The sequence below is a fragment of the Camelus dromedarius genome, chromosome 5, assembly GCF_036321535.1.
Source record: "Camelus dromedarius isolate mCamDro1 chromosome 5, mCamDro1.pat, whole genome shotgun sequence".
NCBI classification, from domain to species: Eukaryota; Metazoa; Chordata; class Mammalia; order Artiodactyla; family Camelidae; genus Camelus; species Camelus dromedarius.
Genome location: NC_087440.1, coordinates 61303917 through 61321210, shown reverse-complemented (window position 1 = coordinate 61321210; position 17294 = coordinate 61303917). Strand labels below are relative to the sequence as shown.

At 37.5% G+C, this 17294-nt stretch overlaps 1 protein-coding gene across 2 annotated transcripts in view; it reads left to right on the top strand.

Annotated features, from left to right (window-relative positions):
* Nucleotides 1-17294, top strand: part of PPP2R5E (protein phosphatase 2 regulatory subunit B'epsilon) — a 132217-nt gene that overhangs the window by 77885 nt on the left and 37038 nt on the right. For both annotated transcript variants that reach the window (XM_031453828.2, XM_010976667.3), the window contains exon 4: nt 12101-12202. In XM_031453828.2, coding sequence (XP_031309688.1) covers nt 12101-12202 — 102 coding nt within the window. The remainder of the gene's footprint in view (nt 1-12100; nt 12203-17294) is intronic.

Genomic DNA, 17294 nt, shown 5'->3' with positions numbered 1-17294 from the left:
AAAGTGGATGATGCAGTGATTGGGAAATATTGCTGTAGTATATGTAAGTGGGTCTTCTCTCTGCCTAGCACTTTGGTGTTTATACGGTTCAGTCGTCTCTCTGCTGAGGGGAGTCAGAAATGAGAGAGAGAATTTATTGGTTGGTTCTCTAAGGAGAAAGCTGGTTACACTGCAGTGGTGTATTATTAGCAGGGAAAAAACGGAGGAAATGAGTGCCCTCCTTGTGGAATTCTCACAGACAGTAATGTTTGAGGCGAGAATTTGGCAAGAAGACAAGGAGCAGGTCATTTCCAGGAGGTAGCTGGCTTCTGACCAGTATTAAAAGCCAAACTTGATCTGCAGATGAAAACAAGAAGACATATGCTATCTAGTGACTTCTGCAGAGGAAGTTGCCTCTGGAAAGTGAGACTAAGATAAGGGACTGTAGAGCAAAAGTGTAGAGACAGTGATGACTAGAGAAAGGTGGGGGTTAGCCTGGCAGCGGAGGAGGGAGAACTTGAAAGACCAGGGCTTAAGGCGGAGGCAGGTCCCCGGGCAGGGGAGGGGAGGAGCAGTGCTGGGAGGGTGGGGGTGAGGTGGGGTGGGGTGAAGGTGAGGGGTGGGGGTGACACGTAGAAGAGAGGATGTTTCTGAACAAAAACCGGTCTGGTTAGAACTATTTGGTAAGTTGGAGAGCAAGTTTATTTTTTTAATAAAATGGATAAGCAAGGTATTTTGGAGAGTGTGATGTTTCCTGACCCTTCAGAAATTACAAGCGGATTGAGGCTGGGCAGATGGTGTTCGGTAATATGTGGGCTGCTTTGAAATACCGTGGAATTTCCCTTCCTGAAGAGGTTAAGGCTTTGCTGAGACTCGTAGAACATTCTGGAATAATGCTGGCCTCTTCCATTCGTGGGACTTTTGGCTCTTTCTCTTAGAAGTTAAAAAAATTTGTTAAGCTTAGACAGTAGATAAGGTGTTAGAAAATTGAGTTTTGTGTTTGTGCTGCCATTAGGTACCATGTGGGGAGTCTGTTATGCCCTCTTCTGGAAAGAGAGTAGAATAATTAGAAGGCAGTGGTCTTTAGAAGCACATTTAAAATGGGAGCCAACAGGGTTGGTGGGTAGTTCTTGCCCCTAGAACCGTCTCTTGGCTTCTTTCTGAGGAACTTAGACCCACACTCCTTCCTCCCCAACCCCAGGATGAGGCTGGCGCCCCTCAGTGAGGCAGGGGAGGGAGGGTTGTCTGTCTGGAGTGGCCAATCTTACTCAATTCGTTATGAAGCAGTAGTTTCTGGTAAAGAGTGTTGTTACTCTCTGGTCAGATGTAGGTCAGGTGTGTTTTTGTTTTCATTGCTCACCTACTAGCTCAGGGCTTTGTTTTACTAATGAATGGGTCACAGACAGAGACATGGACACAGAGTAAGGGACAGTGACAGTTTGGGCAGTTTCCTGTTTATTTTCAGTGGTTTCAAATAAGAACATATACTCAATAGCCAGAAACGCTACATGGGGAGCCTCAGGTGTTCTGAGGTTTTTTTTTTTTTTTAATTCAAAATTCAAGACATTTAATTTTTCTTTTAGCATTAGCTGATTTTGAACCATAAAGTGTCCAAAGCAGAGGTCAGACCTCATGTGTTTTCAGTAAAGCCCCGTGTTTTTGCTGTTTTAGCAATTTGTGCACTTTGGTTCTTACAGAAGTCACTTAATCTAACAGTTTTGGTACCTTTCAGGGATGTAGGACCTGCAGTCCCTGCATAATGAAATTTAGCAAAAACCTGGTATCCTGCAGCTTGTCTGTGTGTGGGACTGGGAACGCCAGCAGTACGACGGCCTGCTCTGTATTTATACACAGTAAGCACTATGACTATTGCAGTGTTTACACCTCTATTTTTGGATTCCAAGATTTAATATCAACAATCTTCACTTTTGGATTCACTGCTACATTTCCAATTTTGGAGACAGTACAATAAAGTTGTCTCTCTGTGTGAAATATTCCCCTGTGATGGTTTGTGTGGGGATAATGGACTCTAGAGAGAATGAATTTAACATTACTGTCAACCGCTTCAGCAGGTAGAAAGTTGCCTCTCACTTTGAGCACAGTTTTGTCTTGAAATAGAAACCGAATGGAAGTGGAGGGTTCATGGTTGGAATTTGTGGGTAATCAGGTGCAGAGGCAGGGAGGGCTCTAGATTACAGAGGTCTTGGCAAGCTGAGTAGCAGAGGTTAGACTTAATCTTGTAGACAATAAGCAGGGAGTTGCTGAGATGTTTGAGTAGGAGGTGAAATGTAAATGATATTTTTATTTTTCTTTCTCATGCCGCACAAAGAAAGTTTTCTGCCAGCTCCTTTATGGAGGTGTTAGGCTGGCAGATTTAACTCTGGATGGCCAATGGCAGAGGGCTGTTGTACTAATCTTCTCAGATGGTAAAAAAGAAAGAAAAAATTGAGAAGAGTATGGAAAGGAACTTCCATCTTCCCTGTTTTTTCCTGTGCTCATCAAAGAAATTTTGGAAACCAGAGAAAAAAAATTATCCTTAGTTTCATTATTTAAATCCAATCATTGTCCACATTTTGGCCAATTTTCTCCAAGTCAGTTTTTTAAAATGAGGTTTTTCCCTTAAAAACTTTTGAACATGCTTATATGCTATACAATTTTAAGAAAAGGTTTCTGGCAGTGAACGTTCAATGAAATTAACAATTTTATACACTCATCCGACCATAATCCTGTATCTAGAACACTGCCGTCGCCTAAGAAAATTTCCTTGTGCCCTTTTGCTGCTTCCCCTTGTTAATTTTTTTCCCTAATCTTACTGTATATTTAATTTTGGATTAAAAGTTTTCTTTAGATTATGATGTAAGCATGCTTTCTTTTAATTAAATATCTTTTAAAAACATCATCTGATGTCTGCCTAATAGCCCATTATGTAGATAAACCATTGTTTACTTAACCTTCTTCCCACTTTGGGACATTAAAACTGTCCCCAAATTTCCACTATTAAAAGTAACACCGCCATTAGTACCAAAGAGACATTGTAAAGGAATGAATAAAATGACTTGCTGGTAAGTTGCATAAAGTAGATAAAGGAGAGGAAGAATTTAAGAAAATTCCAAAAGGTTAGACAAAATGGGGAAGGTGAGAAGAGAACTCTCTTATAGGGGAAAGTGGAGGTCAATGAGGATGTGATTGGTTGAATTTGAGATCTAGTGAGATGTCAGAACTGCTCTGTACATAACTGGAAATAATGGAGATAAGGACATCCTAGTGCCCTGGAAACAGAAGTCAGGGGAGAAAAGGTGACAGAACTGGGCATTGAGAGAAGAGCATCATGCCAGACATTCAGCTTTGCTCGACCTTGAGTTGTGGTGCTGATTTTTCTTCTGAGATTTGTGTACATGTTCATTGGGTGAAATTGATGACTTCGAGGCATTCATTTGACTTTTGTATTCAGTATTCCAAGATCCAGAATGCACTTTGCTTTCTGTTTTGCTTCACACTAGGACCTCCCAGTGTGGTCGGTGCTGATTCTGAGAAAGAAAACTGATGTGGGGTTGTCTCACTTTACCTTGGCTGAGGTTAGGGCGACCGCCATTTAGTTTTCTGATGATTCTGCTGAATTCTTTCCCACTAACGGGGGATTGATGTATTTGCATAAGAAAATTAAATTGCTTAAATTAGCAGAAGTTGCTGGAGAATGGAAGAAATAATTTAATAGGAAATAATTGCTTACTTTTGAGTAAATAGTGAGAATTGAACACGTGTGTAGGTTTACTTCCTTTATCTCTGAAACCACACAAAAATTACTGAAAAGAAATAACACCCACAAGAACAAAGCAAAATGGAGAGGAGCTCTCAGAATCGATGTTTTGGAAACGGGAAAGCAAATGAACTACAAGGTGGTCACTACCTTGGCTGATTAAAGAAAGCGGAACCCTAAGCAGCAGCAAGGACAGTTCAGATGTAGCCAGCTCACACCACGTTCTCTCCCAGAAGGTTCCGAAAGGTAGTTTTCAAAGTAAGTGTGCTTTGGAGACTTGGTGGAAAGTCTGTATAAGAAGTAGCTGGAGCTCCTGAGCCTACTCAGTCCCCCCAAACCAGGCAGCCAGATGCTCCTCCCCATTCCCAGCAAATGACTGAAGGGTTACTCTGGAGAGGCTGAACTGGAGGGAATCTGGATGCAGGGACACTAGGTGCAGGTTCCGAACAGCGGTGCCTTTCTGATAGCAGGGGAAGATCCTTAACCCTCTTCCCCACTCAGCTCCTGGATCCCAGAATCCCTAGTCTGGAGATGGATGATTCTTCTCTGGAGAATCAGACAAGCCTAAAAGAAAGGACCCAAAGGTACCAATTAAAGGAGCATCCCTAGGGGTATGAAAGAGTGGTGGTGGTAAGGAAATAGCCCAGCCAGTCTCACTACGGGCAAGCCGGCTACTCAGTGCCACCCTCTCATACAGGGGTCCCTTCTTAATGTGACTGGGTGTGGCACTGTAAGAACGCAGATTATGTGCGTTTGAATCCTCTCTCCTTACACTGTCCTGACATTAATGCTATCAGTTAGCTTTGTGTGATTTTGAACTTTGTATAAATATACATGGAGGGGGCTCAGTTCAGATGTCTTCCTCTTTCCTTTGCATCCTGCTACCTTCCCATCCTCTTTTCCTGCTTTTGTGGCACTGCTGTCATCCGATGGGCATGTGGTAGGTCAAAGCGAGTGGAACAAAAGGCTGAGTCATTTGCTTCTCATGATTTCTCCCTTTTGTTTCCTTATAACGAAATGTTGATGTATTCCTCAAAACTATACCTCGTATTTACTTTTGATCTATATTCAGATTCTGTTGATTCTCAGTTGTCAATGCTCTGATCCTTCTAGAAACTGATCGTCTAAAGGGATCAAATTGTTTTCAGAAAAATCCAGTTACACCAATTGAGCATAACAATTATCAACTAAATACTGCTACTGACAGCAGCAGCAGTAATAACAACAATGAACACTGAGTTTTTTCGTCTGTATAAATCTGAACAGTGTGTATACGTAGTGGATTTTGGAAGAAATACCTGATGAAGGCAAAATAAGTAAAAATGATGGTATCTTTGTGAGTTAGGAAAATAGTACATGCCCAAAATTTCTACTGCTTTAGTCTTATCTTTTGAATTTGGCTACATGTGTAAAAATTCTAATTGGGCAACATAAATTTTTAAATGTCTTTCTTTTTATTGTTTGCTCTTCCCCTTCTTCAACTGATTGCTGAGTTTCCTTTATCATTTTAAGATGCTCTTTCTGCCCCATTTCAGAAATCAGTTTTAATAGAATAGCTGCTATGTCCTAGAAAACCCAGTTAGTACAGATTTAAAATATGACATTGAGTGGGTAACAATAATAAGGTTGTAATCATTGACTTTAGAAATCGTTTAAATCCTCTTCTAGAGTTCCGGATGTTGTAAAACTAACCCCACAACTGTCACAAATGCATGTTTCTTAGTCACGTGTAAACAGTGCTGTCTTTGGTTCTGGTTCAGTGAATGCTTTCTCAAAGTTATAGAGCTTTGTCCACAAAGGTGCTTTTATGATAAAGATGTGAACAACCTTGCTCTGAGTAGCTTGACCACATCTGTGTGTCACAATATTTCAGTCCCTATTGTGTTGCTAAGACCTTTGCTTATGGCAGACAATGGCATTGTGTAGGTGGTTTTGGTTCAAGGAATCATATTTAACTCAAGCAGGCATGTTGGGAATAATAACTCATGAAAATGCTTGTGTGAAAATTTTAATTGCATCGATAGTATTGCATAGCAATGACAGTTAGATATTTGTTATGTTAGAGAATAAAGTGACACCTACAGTGGATGCTTATAATCTAGGAAGTTGTCAGACTGATTTAATTAAATCTCTCCTCTTTAGAATTAGTGCTAAGGACTTCTCTTTATGGTAGAAAAAGGAACTTTAATGGTTTCACAAGTTCAGATAACTTTTGAACAGCCTTGTCCATTCACGTAGACAGTGAGGTTTAATACCTAGTCTGAAGTGGAGACCACAGTAGAATTATTGTGGTAATTAAAAGATATAGTTTGGCTTTAGAAATAAATTATTGATTAAACAAATTGCCAGTGAATTAAATTAAATGCTAATTGAAAGTTTAAAAATGTTGCCATTTGTTTCCTGATCAAAATATCAGCTTAAAAGATATTTATCTGCTCTAAGTCCCTTGAGCATAATTACAAATGCTTTGGGATTTTTTCCCTGTCTTTTTATTTATCAATAATTATTCATCTGTAATTACTTTAAAAGCGGCTGAGGGTCAGATTTGAAAGGTTCTTTATCATTGGGACCATTACGAATTCTTAAATTTGGTGTTATCAAAAGTAACTTTGACATTATACATATATTACTTATTACTTCTATGTTATAAAACACGCAAAATAGCATAAAGGTATCTAGGAAAATACTGTTGGAATTTTAGTTTTTAGAGTTTGAATATTTAATACAAATTTTAGTATGTTTGGAAATAGTCTTTAAATGTCTGATTTAGAGATTTAAAGTAAGTTTTGTTTATGTTCACATTTTTTATTGTATGTAATTGTTTTTAAAAATTGCATCCATGGTAAGTATTGATGAACTACTATGAGATTTTCCTATTGTCTTTCAAGATTTAGTTTTATCATATCTATTTAGATGCATCTTTTGGGCTAACACAAAATACTATGAGAATAATTCACAATGACTTAGCTCCAACATTGCATTTACTGGATTCTCCCTCTGGTTCTAAATGCTTGATTAAATCGCTTTGCTTCTTTTTCAATACGTGATGGATTATGGAACGAACGAATGAATGAATGAACTGGATGCAAAAAACTCAGAGATATCATTGTAGCTGTTACTTGCACGAGGTCTTAATACAAATAGTGCTAGAGGAATAATGGCACTTTGAATTTTGCTTGAATGGTCTCTCTTTAACATCATTCATATAGTGCTTTTTTGTTAGAAAATTTGCTTCTTAGATGTAATCCCAAGAAAATTTATCTTATAGCTATGAAGTCATTTTTGTGTTTACAGTTGGTATACTTGCAGTGTTGCATAAGTATATGAAATTATAGTTTCACAGATAAAAGAGGGAGAAATCTTTTTGATGTTAATTAGTTCACCTGCTTTTATCTGAGAAAGATGATACTTAATCATCTGGAAATTATTATTTTAAAGCACAGGGAAGATGATTTAAGTTGCCTTATGATGCTGTAATGAAAGTGGTCCTTGATCACATTACATGCCTGGTTTACCCAAGCCTTAAATGTTTTTTCTCTTTTATTTTTTGCCTTAAATGTTAATAGTGCTAACAAATATATAACTAAAGGAAGTAAAAAGTATTTCTTTAATGCCTTTTAAAAATACTTTTTGGTGGGGAGGGTATAGCTCAGTGGTAGAGGGCTGCTTAACATGCATGAGGCCCCGGGTTCCATCCCAGTAGCTCCATTAAAAAAAAAAAAAAAAGTAACCAAAAAGTAAAGAAAGCCTTTTTAGTATTTCTTTAGGTTAAATAATTTTTTTTAAAGTAGTACTATATTGTTCTTACGTTCTGTTTTGTTCATTATTAACCATAGTAGCTACTTAATGAGTAGCTACTAAGTGCTAGCCACATTCTGTTCTTTTATAATGTGCCTGTTATTTTCCTTAAACTACAATAACAGCAAAATGTCAACCAAAATCATGGTGTAAAATTACTAGTTTCTAGGGAGAGAAAGAGATTGAGGACAGTGAGTTTGGTTTTTTTTTTAGGTTTTTTTTCCTGCAGTAATTTAAATAACTTAAAAATATTAATAGTTGTATTTTGATACTGCAAGTTAAAAAGTGCTAAGTTGTTTGTTTTATCAAAAACTGATGGAAACATGCTTAAACAATTTTCCTTTTTTTTATCGGGTCGTGCACTTAGGAACCTTTCAGTCTTCTCTTTCACATTTGGCCAAGACCTTGAAATTTCTTTTTTTATACCCTAGTTAAAACAGTAATCAGCAGTAAACCAAAGAACTGAAAAAAAAAGAGAGCAGCCAGCCCCTCCAAGTAAGCGGCTGTTAGGTCCTGGGCCTTGCCTGCCGCACTTCCTGCCCCCTGCCCCCTCTTCCCTGGTATGTTACATTGCCAGATCTGAATCACAACTGAGTTGTAACCAGTAGAGATTCTTAATTAATATTAGTGTTATTTTAGGGTTGTCAGATTTAGGAAATAAAAATACGAGGTACCTAGTTAAGTTTGAATTTCAGATAAACAACGGAAATATATATATAATATTATATATATATTTAGTCTAAATAGGCACTATATGGGACATACTTGCTACGTGGTGGGGAGTGACGTTGGTGGCTACTTGTGGTCATGATACATTCGCATAAGCATGCAACCGCCGCTACCTATTTAATAATGTTACCTACTTAATAATTCGTTTAAAACCTAGGCTATAAATCAGAAGTGGCTGCAACAATAGAGGAAGATTTAATGGAAGCAAATTTATTATTTTGGACAGGGGTTTTTAACCATTTCTAGATCTTGGAAGTCTTTTGAAAATCTGATGAAGGCAGCTGGATCTTTTCCCAAGTTGGACTTATACATGTAAAATATTGCAGAAAACTCAGGGGATTCAGAGGACCCCCTCTCCCTCATCCCTTCCCCTCAGCGCATCTCATGATAAATTTATGATTTTGGAGTTCAGCTATATAGATAAACTTGTCCATTCATTCAGTCCTTCAGCCATTCATTCATGAGCCAGACTCTGGGCATCGTGAGAGTCTCTGATTTTTAATTCTCTCCAGACAGTAATAGTCTCGTTCAGACAAATTCAAGAGCCCATTTTCATCTCGAAATTAAAGGCATAACTCACATACCTCATGTCTCTACTGATTTAGGACTTATTTGATGTGTCCCAAGAGGGTAAACAGCAGCTACCAAGTTTCATCCGTATTCCTCTTGCTTTAATACAGCTTTTCTTAATTTCTCTTTAGTTTTCCATTTCCATTCTTATCTTTATAGTTAGAGCCACACCATTTTAAGTCATCTTTCCCCCTAAATCTTTATTTATAAACATTTCTTTGTGTTTCAGGGTAGCGATCATCTTTAATGGTACACAGGATTCTGCTAAGTTGATGTACTTATCTCATGTTGGACATAAAGGTTATTTCCAATTTTACACTCTTTGGAGAATGTTGCAAATGACTCCTTTAAGTTTTTCCATCTTGTCTTAAGTTAGTTTCTTAGGATAGATTCTCAAGGATGGGAGTGATGGTTCATTCATTCATGACATTTTTATTAAGCACCTGTTATGTGCCAGACAGGGTCAAAGGCTTGGCCTTTTGCATGTCACTTGATTTGCTTTGACATTGTTTCCATTTGTGCTAGAGAAGTGCTTAACCAATTGATTTGACTATTAATTGTCTAGCCTAATAAGTCCATGCTTCCTCATTACTCATGGTGAATGTTTAGAAGTAAACTAAATAAAGGATTATAAGGAGAGCAAACCTGAAGAAATGGCAGTACGTGGCTAAGTGAGATGTACATGCCTTTAGAATTACTGTTTGGATTATTGACATAATTTGACGTTCTTTTGATGTGATGATAATTAAGAGATGAAGCTTTGACCCAATGAGAGGTTTAGAACACTGTCAGAGTAAAACATCTTAGGTTAAGTAACCTAGATTTATTTAAATCACTAAGGAAAATTTAAATTGAAATTTGGTTAAAGTAAAACCAAAATACACTGTTTCGTTGTATATCCAAACCTTTATTTTGTGAACATTTAGTGGATGCCTCATATGTGCTAAAAAACCAAATGTGAATATGACATTGCATATCTTAATTAGTGGGAAGAGAGAAACAAATACGTAAACAGATGTTTGCTGCAGCACATGGTGGGCACTGTAAGAAAGATTATACGTCCCAGAGTACAGAGGAACAGAAGTTTCTGTGTCCTTCTATCCAGAATTTTTCCTGCAGAGAAGCCATTTCTCTTTTTTCTTTTTTTGTCTTTTTTCTTTTCTTCTCTTCTCTTCTCTTTTCTTTTTTCTCTTCCTTCTTTACTATTTCTTTCTTTCTTTTCTTTTCACTTTCTTGATTTACTTTTACATCTTGGCCAGAGGGGGGAAAAACTTGTTCCAGAGTACAATAAATACAAATGATGTAGTTGGGTTGAAAACTCAGTTTCTGAAATACACATATAGTTTAATGAAGATTCAAAAGCAACTAATTAAAAGACTTTTGTTCTTTTGATTACAGTATAGCTGACTGGTTGAAGAGAAGTCATTTGTTGATAGTTATTTGGAAAATCACTAGTTTCTTCATAAACATAATTTCTAATATTCATTGGAAGGGACAAAGTAAAATAATAGAACTGTGCATGCTGTAATTAGCCATAGCAAAAATATTCTAATACGTTAATTTTTTTTTTCAGTCATCTAAGTTAAAGGAGAGCAAAGAGGGTAGTCTGCCCACTTTTCTAGAACACTGTGGTAGAGCCTGACAGCCTGGGTTCAGCTGTAACTGCTGGTTACTAACTGTAACCTCAGATCTCAGCACCACCTGTGCTTCTGTTTCTTCAGTGGTGAATATTGGATAATAATAGTACCCACTTCATAGGGCTGCTGAATCCAGTAGATGCTACTCTGTGCTCTTGTTTTTCCTTCTTAACACACTCTTTTCTCCTAGCTCCTGAGACCCCTAAACTCTGCTTATTTTCTAATATGACCTCCAGAATATATTTTGAATCAGTCTATTTCTGTCTTCTTTGCTACCATCCTAGTCCAAGCTGTCATCATCTCTTGCCACTTTCATAGGCTTCTAACTTATCTTTTTCCTGTCTGTTCTATACACTTCTACCAGAGTGATATTTTTTAAAAAGCAAAAATCAAACCATGTCACTTCTCTGTTTGGCGTCACTTTCTCAGTAATGGCGTCCCATTGCGCTTAAAAAAAATCAGATCTTTCCATGGCTTACACATCTGGGCTCAGTTTCCAAATGTAGAAAGTAGGAATAAATGTGACTTAAACTAGAATGTAAACTCCTGGAGGGGGCAAATTTTTATCTGCTTTTGTTCATTACTATTTTTCAGCGCACAGAACAGTGTGTGCACATAATGAGCACTTAATCATTATTTGTTCAATGAGTAAACACATTCAGATTATGTGGGCTGCCAAAAGCCTTTCTTTTTCCTTCTTTCAGAGCAGCATTTTATAGCTTAGTATCTTCTGCATTATATAGAAATTCCAGCAAAGACTTCTGGTACAGTCTCCTCCTCCTTCCCAATCCCCCATTTTATTTTTTAGATCTGAGGGTATATTTGGGTCTTTGGGAGAACATAGACAAGTAAATAGAACAAGAAACAGAATAGAAACTGGAAGGAACCCTGAGTAGGTTACTGTAAAATAATAGTAACAGCATTTTAAAAATAAGCATTTAACTGTAGAAATCTTGAATATATACAGAAATAGTAGAATCGTATAATGAATTCTCTTCTCTTTATGACCCAGTTTCAACAGCCAACTAATGACCATTCTTTGAGCACCTAGGATTTAATTTGGAAATTTGGATATTTCTCCTAGTAAAGAAATACCCAGGGCATTGTTACTATTTTATAAACCCAGAACAGATTAGGTAATTTTAAGGATTTTCGGTTCTGAAATATCTTTTCTGATTTGCTTTTTGTAATTTGTAATTTTGTAATTTCACCGTTCGTCTAGCTGTGAATTTGCAAATTGTGAATATGCCTGAGAAGGGAAATACATGAAGCCCGTTAGCAGTTATTTGTATCTTAGTGTAAATTGATTACTTTGAAGCATGCTTGACTGGTAAGTAACCAAGCACAAGTTTTGATAGAAGTTATAAATAAAATCCCAGGGACCTGGCGTGGGGATGACCTTAGAAGGACCAGGAGTACTATTCAGAGTGTAGAAGGTGCACCCTGCTACTTTCCAGCTTTGCCTGGAGGTAGTCCTGACCTTAAAGCAGTAGAAAGAGATCCCCTTCTCATTTGGTGGTGTTTCTGTCATCTTCATCTGGGGTCCCTTCGACTGGCCGCAGAGACCTCGGGTAAGGCTGCTGAGGAGGTGCCTGCATTCCAGCTAACGCTGCTGCTTGTTTATTTTTAGGTATCTTGCAATATATTCCGAACTCTCCCTCCTAGCGACAGCAATGAATTTGATCCAGAAGAAGATGAACCTACCCTTGAGGCATCGTGGCCACACTTACAGGTACTTTGAACTACCATTTGTTCTAAGAAAAAGAGCCATTAACTCATTAGCTGATTAGCATGGGAATTCCTTGAAGGCCTTTATTCACCAAGAAATCAAATTAGAGTACATTAATGGAAAGCTTCCGAATGCTTTTGATGTTTCTTACTCTCGATAATTAGGTTGCCCAAAGAATAAAATAGTAAGTATTGTAATGCTTTAGGGCGGGCCCTCCGGGGTTGCAGGCCCAGCTGGCAGTTCGTTTTATTGGAGCCTCTGTGATCCTGCCTGCTGGAGCCTCAAACAAGAACAGAACTACTTTCACATTAATATTAGTTAGATGTGATTAGGTCACAGAGTACATACCTCATTTTCAGCAGTGAAGTACCCTGGGGACTTTGAATGCCTGTCTTCTTGATAACCACAAACGTGCTCCTTTAGCCTGGAAGGGCAAAAACAAAATTGCAACAGCTATTTCCGAGTGTTGTAAGGAGGAGCAATAGCTAAGAAAAACCTTTAGTGAAGGCCAGTTTTGTTCTCTTGCAGCGAGAAGGCCATGTTTTCCACACATACTTAAGAAAAGACATCCCAGCATCCCCCTTCCCTGCACCAGCCCTATCTGCATTGTATTTACTTATCCACATCAGACCGTTTCCATTCTCCTTTCCTGGCTGCCGCCTTTTTTGCGGGTGCTGGGGAGGGGGTGGGGTGCAGGTAATTAGGTTTATTTATTTATTTATTTTTAGAGGAGGCACTGGGAATTGAACCCAGGACCTTGTGCATGCTAAGCATGTGTTCTACCACTTGAGCTACTTGAGCTATCCCATCTTTCCTCTACCTGGCTGCCTTCTTTCAGGGCCAGCATTTCTCAAATGAGTAGAACAAGGAAATGGGAGTATAAAGAACCTCAAAGCCATCTTTCCATTTAGTTAGACTGTTCTCAGAGGCTGGGTGACAACTAGTGAGGAGGGAAAGGATGGTAGAGAAGAAATATAACTTTGTAGATTTTCACCCCAAGACAGAGGGCACTGTGTCTTTGTAGAAGTTACTTTGCTCGTGGTTACTAGTTAGCTTTCTGAAGGGCAGAAAACTACGCAGCAGGGAGGTAAGGTCTAGAGGTATTCTAAGGGTTTATTTTTTCCCCCAACTTTCAAGGTGGCTGCAGAAATACATGTGTGCTCCTTTCCCTAGTTACAAAGACAGCTTTCAGGGGCTCTGTTTTCTCAGCTCCTACCTAGGCATATTATATATATGTATTCCTGCTACCGATGCCAAGATGGAGTAAATTAGTTAGAACACAACTAGTGATTTCTTAAGGTGCCAGACATGACTATTTGCAATCTAAGCAGTTTGCAAAACTATTTGTGCTCTTCTCATGGTGTATCCCAGATTGTGACAAAAATCCAAAAAAAAAAAAAAAAAAAGGAATTCCTTGTTTGGATAGGTGGACTTCTTGCCATCTCTTAAAAAAACATTTATTTGTTTTACATTGTCTCTTTTTGGGAGGGTTAAGTAATTAAGTTTATTTTTATTTATTTACCTCTTTTTTTAATGGAGGTACTGGCGATTGAACCCAGGACCTCATGCTTATTAAGCACACACTCTACCACCGAACTCTACCCTCCCCACTCATGTCTTATTCTTAATGTGTTCATAGAAGTTCATAGAAGTGCAGTGTAATCTGGAAGAAATTTGAGAAACAGAACAAACAAAAGGTAATTTCTCAGGAAAGTCTTACATCTTGTGGTAGAAAAGACAGGGAGGCCGATATCTTCAAAGCTTCAACTTGTTGTCCTCTCTGTATCCCAAAGAAGAGATAGTAGACCACTCTTGCCATTTGTGAGAGCTTTTTGAATACTCTAAATCATGATCACCATAGATATAAATTTCCCCTAAAGTACAATAAAGTTTAACTCAGTATTTCAGTTAATCCTTCCTAAGCTTAATGACTCTATAAAATATGGGACCAAGTTAATTTCTAAAGCTATTAATCTGAATTCTGCCACCAAAAATCTCTAGCTTAAACCATGTTGTGACTCCAGGAACATTAACCATTAGTTCATCTGAAACTTAAAACCAAAGCCACTGTGAGGAGTGATGTTGTGAGACCTGTATGTGCCCTTATGGATATAGAGTCACAAACTGTATCTCGAAACGGGCTGGTTTCATCTGTGTTGATAGTCTTGTTTGAGCCTGTAGTCCTCTCGCCCCTTCTTTACCTCAGGGGAAAAAGTGAGCTCTGCCGGATCAGCTCAAGAAACTTAATCTTAAAATTCACAGTCCACCTTCATTCATAGCAAAGGTCAAGTCATAGACACACTCTTGCCTTAACCAACTTTTGCTTTATAGGGAGTCTCTGTACCAGCTCCTGACTTACCTCATAGATTCTGTGTTTCCTTTGTACATTCTGACTCCACAAATCAGTCACCTTTCCATTTTCACTGAGAAGTGGTTTTAGTACTGACAGGAGCCCTCATTGAATGATTTCTTAAGGAAATCTCCTTTTCCATTCATGATATGTCATTCACGTGATAGTGACCCATCACTAAATTCAACGTTTTACTTTATGATTGATTCACAATCTATTTTTTTTTTTTGACCAAAACATAGCACTTTCTTTGACCTTTTCACTTTTTCTTAACACCAGCATTAGCAGTGTGCTGCTTCTTCTGGACCACATTTTATGAGAAGCATAGTGTTTATGACCAAATCTCTGACAATAGTAGAGAACAACAAAATCACATTGTGGTTGTTGGGTGATTGGCTCAGCTCCTTGCCTCACTAATTGACTGCTCAAACACACTTTGATTTAAATTTATGGTTCATACAAAATTGCTCATTATAATAAATCATGGATCTTTGAGGATTTTTGAAAGTAGGAAAAAGTGTTAAATCCACAAGTTTTTAGTTCACATATGTCAAAAGTTCTTCTGTATGTGTGTTATTTGATTTTTTCTGTTTGTGTTGGGATCTTTTAAACTGGTATCCTGTGGTTACCGTGGTTACTCTTTGTGTATTTTCTGAAACTGGGTCTGTATTTCTAGTAGAATATGATTTTCTAGAACCTTCATTAACAATTAAGGGATTGTTTTTAATGCTTTACACTTTAGACTGCAAAACCGCAATGCTGAAGTCTTTCTACTCATGTTCCTTGGAGAATTCACTCATGTGACCTTGAAAAGTATTTTATCCTCCCCAATCCCTAGTCTTTCCCTTTAGGAACTCAAGGAGACTTTTGATTCTGAGGTAAAATCTGTCTCCTAAAGTAGAGAACATCTATGCTTATTAATAAATGTGTCTGAAGTGTTTCCACCAAACTGTTTCAAACCATAACTGCTTTCAAGGGACCAGAATGGAGAGGACACTTTGCCAATCCCACTGGAAAGGCCTGCCAGCCCACAAGTCAGGCCTGGAAGATGAGAATCTCTTTACTTTGTGGGAATCAGAAGAGAGATGAAAGCCCCTTCTGTGGGTTATTTGAATAAGGGTGACGTTCTATTTGTAAAACTTAGAGTTGAAAGATTAATGTTTCGAAAAAATAGCAATTCTTTTAGGGGATCTTTGAACTCAGGCATTTTTATGACTAGAAGTACAACTTGGCAATGTTCAGATCCCTGGGAAAGAGGTTTTTCTGAATTCAGAGAGTTTCAAAGAGAAAAACAATTTTATAAAGAAGTAAAATCCTAGTGTGAATACCTTATATCAGTGTTAAGTTAGAGTCTGAAGCCACAAGGTCGCTATGTGACACATTTAGGTTAGTGTAGCTACAGACCCTTGGGGCCTCTGAGACCTGATTTTCAGTGACCTGCAAGGTCAAAACTAGTTTTACAATAATACTGTGTTATTTGCTCTTTCACTGTGTTTGACATGTGCACTAATATTTGTAAAAGCAAGGGTGGTTGAAATTGCACAAATCAAGGCAGTTGTGCCAAACTGGCTGAGTAGTCACGTTCTTCACTGCCATGCACTTACAACTTCAATGAAGAATGTCCTTGGAGAAGCAGCAAAAATTATTTTATTAAAATCTTGACCTTTGAGTACACATTTAAAAAGATACTCTTCGCAATGAGATGGGAAGTATACATAAAACACATCTGTTGCGTACTGAAGTGCAGTGCTTGTCTTGTGCTGAGGCATTGTGTGATTTTGAGCTAAACTAGCTGTTTTTTGGTGAAATACACCATCTTTTAGTTGCAAGAATACCTGAAAGCTGTGGTTGTTCCTGCTTGGGTATTTGGTAGATGCTTTCTCTGAAACACAGAATACAACTGATAAAATGAGAGCATTTGAGCAAAATTTAGAATTAGAATTTTGGAAAACTTGTGTCTGTCCTTTATCTGTCACCTTGAGCTTTACAACTCCCCAAAGCTTAGGGTTTTGTTTTGTTTTGTGTTGTTTTTTTGATAAAATTGGAGATATTAAGGAATGTGACTTTTCCTGAAACTGTGTAATGAAGTGTGTCAGCATTTGAAAAACCTCCATAACTCAGTGAACCAATGTTTTCCAGTTGGCCAATGAATGATGTTAGGAAACTGTGCATGGGTAAAGATCATCCAAAATACAAGACACATGATTGGAATTTAGGGTAACAGAGTATGAAAAGTTCATTGATATGGTTTCAGAGTCTACACTGAAGCTTTTCTTTAAGAAATGACTGTTGAGTTCTGGTGTAGTGTCAAAGAAGAGTATCCACAATTCTGTGAAAAGGCTATGAAAGCGCTCCCCCTTTTTCATACTAGTAGGTCTGTGTGAGGCTTGATTTTCTTTATATACTGCAACCAAAACAATATATTACAACTGATTGAGTACAGAAACAGATAAGAATCTGTCTTCTAATATGCCATGAAAGAGATTTACAAAAATAAAAAACAATGCTTCTTTTCTTAGTAATTTTTTCAAAACAAAGTTGTTTTTCACAAAAATATATTGATGTTAATGTGTGATGTATTTTATTGTTGTAAAATAATATATAATTATAAATAAAAATAAAAATATTAAATCCATAAATACAATAAATAATAAATATATTAAATATGTAGTAAAATAATAAATATATTAAATATAAAGTAATAAATACATTAAATATATAAAAGATAAATAATATTAAATGTAT